The sequence below is a fragment of the Malaya genurostris genome, chromosome 3 (assembly GCF_030247185.1).
Source record: "Malaya genurostris strain Urasoe2022 chromosome 3, Malgen_1.1, whole genome shotgun sequence".
NCBI lineage: Eukaryota > Metazoa > Arthropoda > Insecta > Diptera > Culicidae > Malaya > Malaya genurostris.
The window spans coordinates 265,146,690-265,164,399 of record NC_080572.1 but is presented as its reverse complement, the minus strand read 5'-3'; the positions used below and the strand labels follow the sequence as shown (position 1 = coordinate 265,164,399).

At 37.4% G+C, this 17,710-nt stretch overlaps 1 protein-coding gene across 3 annotated transcripts in view; it reads right to left on the bottom strand.

The window, feature by feature from the left end:
• LOC131434667 (protein spinster) overlaps nt 1–17,710 on the bottom strand; it is a 76,440-nt gene that overhangs the window by 16,965 nt on the left and 41,765 nt on the right. For all 3 annotated transcript variants that reach the window (XM_058601638.1, XM_058601637.1, XM_058601639.1), the window contains exon 2: nt 294–651. In XM_058601638.1, the coding sequence (XP_058457621.1) occupies nt 294–651 (358 nt within the window). The remainder of the gene's footprint in view (nt 1–293; nt 652–17,710) is intronic.

Below are 17,710 nucleotides of genomic sequence, written 5' to 3'. Positions count from 1 at the left end.
TTCCTGGACGTCCCGAGTTAAGTGCGAGCGGAATTGATTGTTGATTTTTGTCAATAAGTCGTACATGATCAAGTTGCAATGTAAGGACGGCCCCCAGTGGGGCTATGAGTAATAGTCCTGCTACAACAAGTGGTAGTAAAACACATCTTACATCACACATCGAATTGCAAATAAATTTACCACTCCTAATAAAGCTAATTATGAAGTAACCCATAAAGTAATTATCGAATGAGGTGATAAGTTAACAATTTACAATACGATAAGATTAAACTTCCACGAATTCGAACACTTACCCAAATCCGGACCCCACCGGGATGGCAAAGTAGAACAGTGCCAACATCTTGGATCGCATATCGCCCACGAACAGATCGGAAATGATGGTCGGTGCGATGGTGCTGTAGGACGCCTCCCCAATGCCGACCAGTGCCCGGAACGTGATGAACCATCCGAAGTGGTTCATGAATGAACCCAGCAGGGTCGTCGTACTCCACAGAAACACACCGAGCGCCATGATCCATTTGCGCGAGTAACGATCGCCCAGGTAGCCGAATACCGGTGCGAACACCATGTAGGACAGCACGAATGCCGTCTGCAGCAGACCGCCTTCGTCATCGCCGATTTTGAAGTGAAACTGGATGTCTGTCAGTACTCCTGTGGGATAAAAAAGAAAGGCAATAATATGTATATTAGAACAATAGTCTGGTTTGAAGAAGTGAGTTCAGATTATGACAATTATTGACAACCGCTAGGTTCGATGTGATAACAAATTGATGAGTCGATGCGCTAATTTGTATTGATTGCGAAACGTACACTACGAATGTGTAAATTTAATTTAGCACTTCAACTGCTAGGAAATAGCTTCGTCAATAATTGGCTGCTTGTGACGAAAGTGTGGCCTCGTGATACGGATCAGCTGACAAAGCGAATTGGCTGAACCTGGAAACCACCCGGTTTGATTGAATTCAACCATTAAAACAACACTTCCTTATACTGTGAAAGTTCTAAATCAACTCGACTTTAGCCAGATCGCCAGTCTGACAGCAAAACACAAACATCCGTGATTGACGGAAGCTGATCGAATGTTTTAGTGTTTTATTATCCACGAGAGTAAAATCCGTTTCCCAACCTCCGTCGTGCAGTTGGATAGTTTCTGCATCTCAAGCAATTAAATGCGCTTTGCCTTTTTATGACTACAACCGCTACCAACTTGGTCTTATATCGAACGTGTAGAGGTACAGTTCTATTGGGATTCGTCTTCACGGATCGAAGCAGCAAATGGGACCACCCACCGGGGCGGGGGAAAAACCAATCGACCACTTATCTCTGGCACTCGAATAAAAAGGTTCGATTTCCGATGAGTCAATAAAGTGTGTTATGTCATTCAAAGTTGAAGCTAACGTCCCACGCTTTCACGCCCCGCTCCGTTTCTGGACCCCTTTCGAAAACTGACGGCTTAAGTAAGAGGGGAATCCAATTTCTTTTTTGGACTAATGAAAGAGAAAAGTGACAAAACGAAAGGGATCTGGGGTTTGCTGTTTCATTGAGTAGTGTTGCTTTGACAGTTCGTTTGGTCTGGTTCAGTTTTATGGTGAAACGTGTAAAACATGGTTTCAACATGATTGAAACCGGCTTTCTTCAGGTTGTCATATTTTCGAACAAAAAATTAGCTCTCAATGGGTGTGGGATACGGAATCAGGTTCCTAATCTTAGGGCACAGATCACCGGAATGCTAGTCCATGTGCGTTCTGGCGTGGATGTTTGGATTCTGTCCACTCATGTTTGTGAAGTTGATAGATAGCTTGATGGGAGGTTGTTTATTTAGTGATTCAAACTGATTTATATTAGCTTCCGAAAAGACAGACGTGCTGCAGATGATTTTACTTTGTTAGTGAAACCGTTCGACTGATAATGATAAATAGTTGCTTGCATCAACAATCTAGATTGCACATCTTCTGTACCAAACTGCACATGGATTGCTACCAATTTCCGTTTTAACTTGTGATATAATAAAAAAAACTATAAGAATGTCTCCAGCGTTTTTTTTTTAAATTGAGGCTTATTTGTTAAGCCTCTTTGATTTTCTCTATAAAAAGAATATATAATTGTTAATCGGAGTCTCGGAAATCCTGAATGTTAAATACCATTCGACTCAGTGTATGTATATATGGGTTCTTTTTGCGATTTTTTATCCGCTTAATTTTCTCGAAAATAGCTTGACCAACTTCAACAAGTTTAGGCTCGTTTAAATGCTACAATTTGGATATTTATCTAGTTCGAAAACGTCCAAAAAAAAATCGGCTATTCCGAATTCGATTCCGAAGATACGATCGTAAAACTGACGTAAGTCGCTGGTACTTTTTTATAAGCTTGATATTCCTCGGCTGAACCGATTTCAACAACCTTGAAAGCTACCGGTAGATCATTATAAATTTCGAAGATAAACTGGCGACCACTTCCGGTTCCAAAGATACAATCGTAGAAGTGACTTAACCGACGAATCGTACTTTTTTCTATACGTTCAATTTTTTCGGAGACAACTAAACCGATTTCTAACAATTGTATGTTCGTTTTAAAGCTACTATAGAGTCATTGATCAAGTTCGAAGATTAATTACGTTCCGTGAATATAACGGTATAAATGACGTACCCGACAAGCCGCCATTTTCTCTATACGCCTGATTTTCTCGAAGCTGTACCGGATTTCAACAAACTTAGGCTAATTTAAAAGCTACCGTGAGTTAATCAATTTAGTGTGAAATTTTTATGATACAAATTTCCGGTTCGTGTGATATAATTTTATAAGCGACCTAACCGACAAATTGAACTTTGTCAAAATCCGAAAAATTTTCTGAACCGATCTCGGAAATCTCAGCCGCTACTATTGGGTTTTTCAAAGTTTCCAGCGAACTCCAACTGTTCCGGAGAAAAAAACGTAAAAGTGACATAACCGACAAATAACACTCTTTCCATTCCGCTGATTTTTTTCATCAAATCAAATTCAAATGTATTAATGCAGTCACATGGACCCGATTGAACCTACCTAAATTTGAGTTGAAAATTAGCTCAATCGAATGTTATAATTACGGTTACGGGTCTAACGGTTGAAAAAAAAACACAATTTCTGCGAATTTTTTACTGCTATCGTTCAACAAAATAAATTCAAATGTTTTGCATAATACAAAGCATCATTCGAATAACATTCCGTAATTTTTTCCTAAACAAAATTTGAGAAATAAACCGGAGAAGAAGTATTTTTGAGGACGATTCTTAGAAATCATAATTTTCGGTGTCTACTGTATTTCAGCGCCGACTGATTAGAACTAAACAAATCAAAGCAGTAAAGTTAAAGTAGATGTTTTTCTAGACCCTAACGTTTTTGTTTGTTTTTTTTTCAATCTTTTAATTTTTGGTGGTTTTTTAAAGTCAAAAATTTTGTAGCTGTAAAACCTACCCAAAGTAACAAAAGATTAAAAGGAAAACGTTGGGGTCTAGTATTGTACATGTATTTTACATTTTCGAGCAAAACGCGTTAAAAGCCTATTGTCCATAAAATTGAAAGAAACAATTTATTGTTCTGGGAAGCGTGTAGGGTTTAACACTTTCTTCTTTGTATTTTGTCATAATAAAACATTTTAAAAATGTTTTGTCAAATTTTCGAGTCAATCGAAGAAGAACTCTTGGGCCTGTGCGGCAAGTTCTTGCTTCTGCTCAGTATAACTTCCAGTTTTGCTCCGATAGGGTTGAAAATTTCACAGAATATTCTTCAAATGTTTTAATATAAGAAAATACAACGAAAAAAAAAAATAAATGGTTTTTAAAAAGTGTTAGACTCTACCCGCAAGCATATTCCAACGGAACAGTTTCCGGAAAAAATGTTTACTCATGTGAATTGACGCAAAATCCGGTAAGAGTTTTCTTCATCGATCGAAATGAGTGGTAGTCGGATGGAACTAGGTTTAGATTGTTTAGCGTGTGAGATATAGTTTTCAATTCACTACCATCGAAGTAGTTTTTGACCGAAACCGCAACATGTGGCCGAGCGTTGTCAGGATGTAAAATTAAAGTTATATTTTTCTTCAGTCACGCATCGAATGAATTAGTTCGATTCGATACAATGGACATTTCATGATTTGACCACAACGATTTGTTTCGTCACCAACGATAATACAAAATGGCCTTCCTTCCATGTCGCTTCAGTAACATTTTGATATAGGACAACGTCTTTGTTATATATACTGCAGTCTTTTTTCCGAAGTGACGCGGTTTTTCTTATGCGGGTTTCCAAAGTTACGCGTTTTTTTAAGTGAATTTTTAAAGTTATCCGATTTTCTTGTTTTGTCTTAGAAATGCATGAAACGTCAAAATCTGGTGTTATCCCGACATTTTTTCATAAGTCAACTCTCTGACATTTTCGATTTTTTTTTCAAATTTTCATGCATTTCTAAGACTTTAAACATAAAAAAGTTTGATTTTGTAAATCTAAAATGTTATCTAAGTACCAAGCCAATTTAAAATTATTTGTGTCTTTCCCATATAGAAAGGTTATGCAATCACGGTGAAAACCGACTTTTGAACCGAGTGTCATATACCATTCGACTCAGTTCGTCGAGTACGCAAAATGTCGGTGTGTGTGTATGTGTGTGTGTATGTAACGTTTTTTGCACTAACTTTTCTCGGAGATGGCTGAACCGATTTTCACAAACTTGGATTCGAATGAAAGGTCTTGAGGTCCCATACAAAATTCCTGAATATTATTTGGATCCGACTTCCGATTCCGGAATTATGGGGTAAAATGTGCATAAAATTGTGAAAATAAGGTCACTAACTTTTCTCAGAGATGACTGAACCAATTCTTATAAACTTAGATTCAAATGAAAGGTCCTTTGATCCCATACAAAATTCCTGAATGTTATTTGGATCCGACTTCCGATTCCGGAGTTATGGGGTAAAATGTGCAAAAAATTAAAATATGCGTTCTAACTTTTCTCATAGATGGCGCGACCGATTTTCACAAACTTAGGTTCAAATGAAAGGTCCCATACGAAATTCCTGAATTTCATCCGGATCCGGAAATATAGGGTGAAGTGTGTTAAAAGGGCGAAAAACCGTAAAAAGTTTTCTAAATCGACCTCAAATCTTCTCCAATTGATAGTTTTTATCAGTAGACGGTCAAACAAACCGATTTCGGTTATTCTTTCAAGAAAAGAAAAAAAAATTTGAAGAATACCACAGTATTATATATGATAGTGTAATTGATATGAGAAAGGCATCATTACACAACTAGGTGGATTAAAACAGGTTTTTTTATTGTACCAGATCTCGAATTTCATCAAAAAAATTCTTTAATTTTGCAATTTTTTTCCTACGACGATTTCCGAAGTTACGCGATCCAAGTCCCAAAGATGAGGTATAATTTTTTTTTCAGGTCACACCAGATCCTAACGTTTCATGCATTTCGAAAACAGGTAGTTAGACAAAATCTTTAGTTTTGCAGATTTTTTCGCGGATTTTCGAAGCTACGCGATGTTTTTAGTGCGGTTTTATACGCGGTATGTATCCCCTTTGTAAAAAAAGACTTCAGTATATAGGGGTGCAAATTCAAAATTTGGCATATAAAACCGTACACACAGTGGTCAAGTTTAGTACATCTGCAGTACGAACAACTCCAGATTTTCGATATTATTACACCTTCTGTTTGGAAATATTTCTACCTATCGATTCGAGTAAATAAAACTATAAATTTTAGACTACTGGTGGTCGAAACTCCGAACAATAACGATCAATGTCCAATTTTCTATGTTTTCCAAACCATCATCATGACGTTCCCTAACAGCGTCCACAATTTCGTATACATAAGTTCACTTTGCATTTAGCATAACATAGACGATACCTTTTAACGAGGGCCCCTTCATACAACTTGAATTAGTGTTGAATCGAATTCCATTCTGTAAGGTTTGTTAATGCCGTAGAGAAGGTTACTGTACACATCAGCAAGTGAACCTTTTGCGTATTTATTGTATGCGCCTTTCGCATCGCACGAAAGGCAATCATTTTCACCGGAATTATGCTTGATTTTTCGCCATCGAAGATAGTGCTAGACGACCTTGATCATCAAGTGCTGGATTAGCTTTATCAGCAACTGTCTTCATCAGCATCAACAAATTCAGGGTATTAAAAATTGCCAGACAGAAATAATACATATATATATACCTACATATATGTTGAACACAAACCAACTACTGAAACAAAAATTAACAGTGATTTTAATAATAGTACTGAAGTCTTGCGTCAACCTGTTGATCAACTCCAAAGGGGTGTTCTATGTAGTTTTATACATTCACTAGCACCGTTCGATATTTGCCGTTCTTAACAGCTACGGAACCCAATTTCCAACCTTTCGAATATTTAGTTATTTGGATTTTGATACCACATGGGTACCGGTTTTATGCTAAGTGCACATAACTAATTAGCAGCGTTAGCAGTTCAACATAAACTGCTAATGCACTGATGAGCCGGAGGCGAAACGTAAAAAACTTTTAAATGCATTATTATGCTTTTAGGAACAGGGAAATGACCTTTTGTATCACACTTAGCAAAGCAGCAAGCTCTTCTTGCGATTGATGCGGACTATAGATAATTATCTTCTTGTCATCAACGTAAAAAAAAAGTCTTGACCCAACCACTTACAAATTTATTGCACCCAGTTTTGTTTTGTGTAGATTATTTCGAGAGGAAAATACACAATGGAAAATTTAGTCTAATTCTATTGAAAATTCAAGGTTTGAATAAATGGGTACATCAAGAGAAATCCATTGATTCGAATAAAATGGACACATTTCTAATACAATTCAGAAATTCAAAAGTCGTTTTAATTAGAAGATTATATGTGAGAATTTTACAAGCTTGTTTCAGAATGTGCCACAGAGTACCTATACTAAAGTTCGACCTATTCATATTGAACATATTCTCACAACCAAATGATATAAAATATTTTTTATGCAAATATCAATATCTCAGAGAAAAAAAACTTGTATTAGTATAAGAGAATGACGAGAATGACTTGCTTCACTTATTTTCACACTGGCGTGTTGTCCGCATAATTTCGGAAATTTGTATAGAAAAAACAAAGAAGTTTATAAAAATCGCATAAGAACCCGAAATCAAGAACGCTAGTATTTGACTTATGCAGGGCAATAAAATTGCCCGGCCTCAGAATCGTACAGTGTACAAATTATATCAATACTAGCAATAGCTGAATGAAAAAACTTTATTTTAAATACTTGCGTCATTATACGTTTACAGTCAATAAGGCGGGGGCCAAGATCAAAGTATAAAAAAAACCTCATTGATAATTCCAAAGTTGATTTTCTTATTCAAATGTCAGAATAATATTTTTCTTTGAAATCGGTTGTTTTGTTCTTAGAAGAATCAAATTATTGAATTAATTCCCTGCTTGACAAGATTTATGGCATTTTCCTTAAGTACGAATGGTACATTTTGTAAAGGCACCCCATAGTAAAGTAAGACATATTCACGTCAAAATCGAATTCTGGTTCTATGAATTAAACTTATGAATCTTCTAAATAACGGCAGCCACGCAACCACCTTATTAGGAAATTGTCTGATTGTTAAGAAATATTCCAAAATTTTTTGAGAAAATTGAAAAAAAAACGAAGCAAACCAAACAATCGTCTTCAATAGCAGTTGCCAAATATACCCACTCAAAATCGTTCGCAATTTCGTTCATATGACCGCAAATAATTACCCACCTGGTTGACTGTAACGATCACGCACTAATTTGTAGTACTTTCTGGTAAACAATGAGGTGCAATAATATTTACCGGTAAAAACTGTTTGTTGTTTCCATGAGTGGAGAAATACACTGATAATTGTACAATCGTCCGAACAAACTGGCAGCCAATGGACTGTGGACTATCAATTTCAAACTGTGATGAAAATTCAAGTCGCTGCGGATTCATTGGAACAGTTTTGTTCGCATTCCAAACGCACACCGCATAGCAGCAGACCTTCTCAGCTTCACCGGTTTGTCGTTGTGTGTTGTTGTTTTCCGCGGTTAATTCTTCGAAACATGGGGCCATCATGTGATGCCAATTCACATATTTGTTTTCACAACTTTCCTTGGTAACATATTTTTTTGTGGCGGCACTTTGGTTTTAGCCTCATTAATTTGACGCTGAGAAAAAAAACCAAGGCAAGGTCGTTGGATTTCCATAGCGAGTAGACCGGCACAAATATTTGATTTTTTCTATGAACATCAATGCATCAAATGGAAATGTGCTTCTGAAAACTGAAGCCAATTTGGGTTTCGGTCATGAGAGTTTCAATTTTTATTGATTGGAAAAAAATTGATCCAGCTCAATCTACTTGAAAAACATTGTCGGTTATTTCAAAAGTATTCAATTTCTTTGCAAAATGTTAGTCCATTTTATTCCCATCTCTTAAGTTGTTGATAGCAAAAAATTATCTTATAATCGGAATGATGATTGTGAAACTTATTTCCATTGAAATGTAAAATAAAATTAGCACCGATTCAACCCAGAATATCTACATGCATAAATGCAAAAGATAGTAAACACACGAAAAACTCCCCCTTACTCATTGAAACGAAAAATATTTGGAAACATTGAGATCTTACGTCATCGCACGGAGAGAATGCTGTGATGAGTCGCTCGCTGCTGTAGTTTTCAAGATCACTTTCCGATCACATTGGCAGTGTTTATTTTGTTTCGTATGCGTTTACCGTGAAAACCGTTCCAAAATAAGCGATCATCCACCCGAAACAGATGGGTGCAACTGTTCGTAGTGTAGTCGGTGACCGATCTTGAACTAATCATTGTCTGATAACGAATAAACAGACAGCGTTTATTTCCATGGCGAGCTCGGATCCACGTAATTGATTTTAATTATAATGATATGGACAGTTAATTTCGATAGGATTTTTTCGATGTTTTGAAAATCAACAAAAATAAATCCTTAGAAGTACAGAGATTCCTTTCCGAAGGCTGATGTATCAATAGATGAGAATAGTTCCACAGATTCTAGCAAAACTAACATCGCACAAAAAATTGGACCGCAATTAGAGCAAACTTACACATTTAATTAGCGGTTAAATGCTGTGTAAGACTAGTAGTGTTCTGCTGTAGACTGAAAAGTCGAAGACGAAACGCCAACGAAAAAATTTTTCTATACATTTTTATGAGTTGAGGAGCTGAGACTTGTATGGGAACAGTTACCATACGTAGTTCGCAAAATTTTCGGTGAAATAGCATATTCGACGAAAAAACTCATTCGGTGAAAGGAAAGATGATTGGTGGAATGGTTCCATTTTTGAGACATTTCCTAAGCCTCAATATAATTTACGAATTGTATACTGCTGACAGGATTGATATATATTCTGGATCGCCAGTTCTCCATGCTAGAATTAGCTCAAAACACAGCCATGATAAGATAACGAAAACGAAATTAAATGCGAAATAAACTTTTAAAAAGAAAATACAGGCCGGAAAGCATTGATTTAACTTGATAATTGCAGAGTAAGCAACCAAACGAAATCGAGCTTCGTACAAAATTTACGGGTTGTGCACTGATTATGTGGTATGATATCAGATGTAACAGTCTGTTGTAAGTGAAAACTAAAGATTGAGAAATGGATATTCGCTTGTGTTTTTCAATACAATGAAATAACGATATACTATTAGATAGGATTTTTTTTAAATTAAATTTATTCCGTATTAACGGTACAATAGAAGGATTCGGCGCTCTGCATGTCGAGCAAATCTGTCAATAATTTCATCAATATAACCACTTCGATGTTGCAACTGAGACATCAATTTGTTTTCAACTGCCATAAGCATTAACATAGGCTTCTGAAGCCTCTCCTGAATGTGTGCATACAAGATCTCACATAGCCCAACGTGACTAAGATAACAACAAATCTCAGAGCTAAGCTGAGTAATTCCTTCTCTTCTTGAATCTTTGCAGTAACTCATATGCACGGAAAAGACACAAAACTAACGTCAAGAGATACTTGAATCTTCATATTGGAGGAATATGAGATGTGTGCACACGAAATTTCTGTGAGCAAAGCAAAGTCATTATTTTATATTTGGTACCATCCGACCTGCTTTCATCAAATAAATAGAGAATCTAAAAAATAATTGAATTGCAGTGCACGAGGTGCACATGAGAACGAGACGCCACTGTTGAAGAGACTTTCAGCCGGTGGCAGGTTCGTCTTACTTGTTGTCTTTTTAGTAGCCTTACATCGCAAGGTAACATGCACAATATCCCTTAAATGACAGAAGTATATAACGGTATAAGTCGTTCATCTTTATCCCTACTTAACGAGATAACAGACTGGAAGAAAGATTGTATAGAGGAATATCTGATATGAAACTTTGCGAGAAACATTTCCACAGAGACGGGATCCCACCACTTTCTTCTGATTGGAGAAATCGTTCTTCTAAATAATCTAATCTGAATGTGAAACACAACTCAGCGAACAACTTAATGGAACCGAACATCCACACATGTTGCACATTACACGGCCGCTGAGCAGCTCAATTCTCAGTTTCGGTCTCAGTTTTGAGAAAAAAAAATCGAGATGCTACTGTGGTTTAAAGGCAACTTTTGATATAATTGCGGAATAGTTATTTCCAATAGTATTCAAACGTCTAGCGCATGTGAAAGAATGACCATTTACAATCCAAAAAAATGATTACATACACTTTTTTACAGCTGTTCACAAACCAAATACTTTTTTTTTTCCATGAATACGTTTATTTCTTAAGGCAGTTTACATAAGTTTTTCTTCGCCGTAGCATCACTTTTACATAATATTCTTATCCTAATTTAATTCTAACATAGTCACAACGTTTTGAATTTATTAAAACATATTCTCTTATAGCTTAAATATCATCTTAGGTAACTCGTCATGAATTATGAAATCTACTCGGAAATATTATTTGAACCAAACGATTAACTTCTATAAATTATAAAATAAGCTGTTATTTTCAGACATTTTGTTGATAATTTCATAAACTGTTTCGAGTTTGTTTGTATCATTACATAATTTTTATTCTAATTTAGCTATTGGTTGAACTCATGGACGCAGCTGGGATCAGAACTAAGTCTTAAAAGGGGCCTTTATTAAATTGAAACTCCAATTTTCTTTATGAAATGATAAATAAGTTTCATGTATGAAAGGTCACGACAAGCAAGAATGTATCGAACTGGGATATTGGATAGTTCACCTTGGGTACGCAAAGAATTTATTAGTTGAGATCTGACATCACGATACTCCACGCATGTCCAAACGACATGATCAATATCCCGATAACCTTCTCCGCAAGCACAATGATTAGTCTCGGAGAGCCCAATTCGAAGGAGATGTGCATCTAACGTGTAGTGATTGGACATGAGTCTGGACATCACACGAATGAATTCCCTACTCACATCCAGTCCCCTGAACCATGCCTTTGTCGATATTTTCGGAATAATTGAGTGCATCCACCGACCCAGATCATCTCTATCCCAAGATGCTTGCCAGCTGGCAAGTGTTCTTTGGCGAGACGAACTATAGAATTCGTTGAAAGCAATCGGTCGCTCATAAATTTCACCCTCAATAGCACCACGTTTGGCTAAATTATCGGCTCTTTCATTGCCTGGAATGGAGCAATGAGCCGGGACCCAGACTATAGTGATTAGATAATTATTATTCAATATGTCGTTCAGACACTGTTTTATTTTACCCAAGAAAAACGGTTCATTTTTGCCAGCAGCGATTGAGCGAATGGCTTCAATTGCACTCAGACTATCTGTGAAGAGGAAATAATGGTTTGGAGATAATGTGACGATTACACTCAAACTATAATGAACTGCTGCTAGCTCTGCTATATAAACAGATGCAGGTTCTTGAAGCCTAAATGAGGCCGAAACATTATTGTTGAACATACCAAACCCTGTCGCTTCTTCAATTCGCGATCCGTCCGTGTAAAACATTTTCTCAGAGTCAATGTGCTTGAACTTACTTGAAAATATTTTTGGGATTTTCGTCGAGCGTAGATGATCCGGGATTCCACGCACTTCACGCTGCATGGATGTATCGAAAAATAAAGTTGAGTCAGGGGCACTTAGGATGCTGACACGGATAGGAATATATCTTGAAGGGTTGATTTCCTGTGACATATGGTTAAAATATACTGTCATAAAAACCAAATACATGTTCAAAGAATTTAATTGGGGGTATACAATTTTAGATGAGGATCATTAGAATATTGCTCTTCATAAACGACAAAAACAGAAGTCGAAGCTTCAGGGAATAAAACAGCCGTTCTCAATTAAGATACTGCGTTCACGGTGGTTTTATCAAAATAAAAAATAAGGCGATATTTATGCTTTGCACGATACATTTAGTTGAAAAATTCTATCAACGAAGAGTCCCTTTCAGCGGAACAGTTTTCGGTGAAATGAGCCGTGCGGCGAATGTCTATTGTATTAATAAATATCGACGAAACGGCTTTCGGTCAAAGGATTTTCAGCGCACCACATGGGCGTTGATCGCGACATAACACTCCAGTATCTATTTTCGTAATGGTAAGATACCAAATTCCACCAAAACAGAACGAAACAATTGTTTTGCATGTGAAAATGCAGGATACGATTTTGTTGGCGCTCCCTTAACATGAATTTCACGGTTGATGAACCCGGTCGCGATGCAACTGTTACTCTTAAATCAACAGAAAGATATTTCTTTGAGAATTTCGAAATTTATGCCACCTTTCTTTTTGAAATTTCTGTATAATATTTTTGTTCAGCAAAGTGTTTGAATTGTGTCCTATCGTAGGTTTAATCATCCTATGCCATGCAAAAAAAAAACTTCGTTGGCATTTTCATGAACAGCTTCCGCGATTGTACTCTGTTCGACTTGTTTTGGAGTCACCACCTTCTTGTAAGTCGAGATTCCGGATTAATTTTACTGTACACTGAGTTTTTTTACGCGATTTTAAAGGCAGTTTTACGCGTAATTCTGAAGTTACATGGTTTTTTCACGGGAATTTTCTTGTTTTGTCATAGAAATGCATGAAACGTCGAGACCTGGTGTTATCTCGATTTTTTTAAGTCAACAGCTGACAGTTTCGATTTTTTTCCAAACAATTTTTTTAGATTACATCAGATCGGATCAGGGTCATTTCGCTGAAATATGGAACTCTGTTAGTGAGACTCATCGATCCCAAATGACCTCCACAAATCTCCACGTTCATTTCTTGCACTTCGTACAGATGATCTGGCACAAAATCAAATAACGGAACCATCTCGGTCAATCCAGAGAATGTTATCGGAAAAACGAGAATCGATGACAGTACACAGAGTACGTGTACGACACAATGATTGGTCGGGTTACTTTTGGGATGTAGATTGCCGACATCCCCAGGCTAGCATGAAAACAAATATAACAAAATGTTTGCATATGTTTTTGTTTAAAAAATTTCTTTAGTTGATCGAATATCTGCCAATAAAGTTATTGTAAAATTCGTAAATTTCTATACGCCAAATTCCTTGAAACTGCCGGTGAAAAAGCTCTAGCTAATTTTAGAATCCAATCAAAACAGTTCGTAACATGCATTGCTAGTACAAATTTTCCACACCAATTCTCCACGTCAGCATCAATTATTTAAGCCCAATCAGCAATCAATATTTGTTCGAAACAAAAGTGGTCCGATGCGATAAGACTCACGTTTGTGCAGAGGGCCCCGCTTCGAGCACACCGATAAGCGAAGCCACAGGCCGGCCGGCCGGCATCTGATCAACAGTTGGCGGCTAATTGTTTTCAATGGACAATTTTTCACTGATTCGATTTGCACGAGCTGACATGGGATGCCACTTGGTTGCGGGTTCCCATTGTGGAGAAAGCAATCGTCAAGTGACATCATAGATCGTTTCGGTTAACCCGAAATAATTGCAGTGGAATAGAGCAGCAACTGTTATGGTTTGCCATCACTTGATCTTTGATAGCAGGAAAACAAATTCTCGTCGGTGCAAGTTATGAATTCCGAATCGCGTCAAGTCTGTGATAGGTGCCGGCAAGGTCGGGAGAAATATTAGACATTAGGGAGAAGGGGAAAAAGTTTCGGGTTGTTTGTTCATTATAACATGATTCAATCATGACTGCCACTAAAACAAATGAATAAATTGGCTGGGTTATTGAAACCAAAAAAAAAAACTCACACCGTGATACATATAAATGTGCCAATTCCGAACTAACCAGTGCAGATGTCACTGTGAATTGAATTAAAAACCAATCAAATCAAATTGCTCCAGTCGCCGGTGAATTTTTTATGCATTGAACCCGGGAAACTTTTCGGTGTCTCTAAAGGCCGCAAATTGCACACCGTTTGCGAACTATCCAACCCAGAGGGCAATTAGCGACAGTTAATTCAGTTGTGGACCCTTCCTTTAACACCGGACACCAGTAACGCAGTCCGATTCGAATTTGTTGAACCCGGCTCTAGAAAACCAAATGTTAAACGAAACTGAATAAAATCCAATTATAAAAACTGTCTCGAGGTCGGTCCGGGCAGTTCAACACAATCACGGAACGCAATTTGTCAATCATGCTTAATCGAGACAATGCGTATGCATACTCGAGGGTGAGGGCAATTTACCGCTAAGAGTCAGCTTGTTTACTAAAACACTTGCAGAAGAAAGTGTTTATTTGTTTTAACCGATATTTTATCTCAACCAGAAAGTGATCCAGCAGGGGCGAGATCCAAGCTTATGCAAGTGAGCATAATCCGTTAAGAAAATGCATTTAGTTATTTGTTGACTTTATCTGTTTTGTTTTGATTTCCCCAATTCCAACTACATTTGCATTCGATGTATGTTTTAGAATGAAAGCCGGATATTTTATCAACAACAACATTTCGAGTTGTTGAGTTCCAACAGGTTCCAATACCAAAAGCATCGGTAAACCAATGAAAAACCAATAAAACCGTGTAAAAATGCGTCTGCGTTTTTTTTATTACTCAAAGGCAATGATGGACCACGAATCTTCGGATCAACTACACGATTTTAGCGCCCTACCCGTGTAAAATCCAACTATTGTTTGCATTGAAAATCCCGAAGAAATGAAACACTTTATCAACGGGAGACTACTCTCTAGGTGTTCGTCACCAGGGGCGCCATTAATACATATTCGGTTTTCATTTCTCATTCCAGCAGCGCGCGGGAATGGATTTTGTCAACGCACTCGGCAGCCTCACATAATGGGTGCTGACAGCAGGCACTAAATATTAGTTGATGGGTCTGATGTGTGACCGCAGCAGATACACGAATCCGTCGTCGGTAGGTGATTCTGCTAAGTGGCATGCTGAGTGACACATGAAGGAGACTATCTCGCGACGATTAATACTGCGGTTGTCGGGTAACGTTTGTACGAAAAGCATGATTGAATGGAAGATGTCTGAAGATATGACATACTGATGAGTAGTGTTTGTTATTGTTTTAAAATGGTTCCAAGAATAGAACAGCAACTCAACTAAACACTTTAGAGTATTTTTACGTTTTACTCTCGACTCCAGAAACGTAAAAAAATAATTGATTTTATAGCCTAAGCACAAAACGGCTATTTGTACCACAAATTTCAAAAACATAGCACTAATCATAATCAATTACATTTATTTATTGGCTTCGAAGACGGATGAAATAGAACATCAAGCTCAGCTTCAAAATATAACAAACTGACTTTGCTTCGCGTCACATAAAGTACTTTAAAGTCAATGCATCACTGCTTTCACCAGATTTAATTTTCCGTTCCGTACATGAATATGGAAATTAAACGAAACAACGAATTAGATACTTTAAACTTTGTTACTGAAAGAAGTGAAGAGAAGTTCGGACGGAGCATTCTGACGAGAATGTAGATGCTATCATGCGTACTAGGAAAGCTGTTTTTAGACATTTTATCACACTGAAACATCTTCTTCAAGAGACATGTCGTTTTTAGAAGTCCGTATGCCACTTCACTCACGGGAAGTCGAATAAATACTAAAGTCACTCACACTCAAGGGGGCACGAAAAAAAACCCGTTACTGTAGTCATTATTTAAAAAATCATGAAACCAATCATTTTATTTACTGTTTGCAGCGGAACGAAAACAAACGCATCCATATTCAATCACTTAAAGTATCGATGTCTGATACAATTTTATTAGATCTTCCGGGTGAGCACCCCACCCCCTGTTCGAAAAAAAAATGTACTCTTTGTTGGCATTTTGTGTCCTCCCCACGTGCATTTGGAATCAAACCACACTCCGAGGTATTTGAAATTCAAAACCCGTTGGATCATTCTTCCCATCATATGAAGCTGAAACTGCGCGGGATCATGCTTTCTTGAAAAAACGACCAGCTCTATTTTCTCCGCAGAGAATTCGATACCCAGATGAACAGCCCAAACGGACAATTTATCTAAGGTATCATGCAATGGTTTTTGCCAATTGTCTTAGTGTACATGGGGTTACTAGACAGCTGTCAATGTCATTCACGTAAAAATTATAGAGGAGCGGACTGAGGCATGAGCCTTGCGGGAGACCCATGTAGCTAATTCTGATTGTTGCCAAATCGCCATGTGAAAAATACATGCACTTCTCTGACAAAAGGTTGTGCAAATAATTATTTATAACCGCTGGAAGTCCATGTTGGTGGAGCTTGTCTGGAAGAACATCAATGGAAACTGAATTGAATGCTCCTTTTATGTCTAAAAATACAGAGGCTATTCGTTGTTTTTGAGCGAAGGCAATTTGGATGTCAGACAAAAGTAATGCAAGACAACCATCGTCCCATTCGTCAACATCGCAATGGGTCTATATGAATTGTGATTGGAAACTGGTTTTCCCGGCTTTTGAATGGCGAAAACATTCACTCACTTGCTTCCAGTCAGGTGGAACAATATTTTGCTCAAGAAACTTGTTGAACAATTCCAACAAACGTCTTTTTGCAAGGTCGGGCAGATCCTTCACTAAGTTGAATTTAATTCTGTCCAACCCAGGAGCGTTATTGTTACAAGACATGAGTGCTATGGGAAATTCCATCATTGAAAAGGGGCTATCAATGGAATCAATCAATGAAATTATTTGGAGAAGACTCCCTAATAATGCTATGCGTAGGAACAGAATCTGGACACACTTTCCTCGCAAAATCAAATATCCATCGGTTCGAGTATTCCTCACTCTCATTTCCTACGTTACGAATCCTCAGTCGTCTGGCCGTATTCCGAAGAGTGTTTATTGAGGTTTCTCTTGACAATTTTTCTACAAAATGTCTCCAATAGCTACATTTCTTGTCCCGAAGTATGCTCTTGTACTTGGTTTCTAAAGTCAAGAATTTTTCAAAAATTCTGTGGTGTTCCTCCTCCTCGTTTTAAAAACTTCTTGAAAGCATTTTGATTCGCATGTTTAGCACCTGAGCACTCTTTGTCCCACCAAGGGTTTGGAGGCCTTCTGTTAAACGATGAATCAAGAAATCGTTTGGTTTGGGCTTCTTCTGCGGACTCCAGAATCGAACAAAACAAGAAAGTCATATTCTTCAAGTGGGGGGAGCTCTTCTATTGAGTTGAAAGTACTTGAGAAGGATGGTCTATGTTTGGATTTAAATCTAACTTTCTTAATTAAAATAAAAAAATATTGCACTTCACAG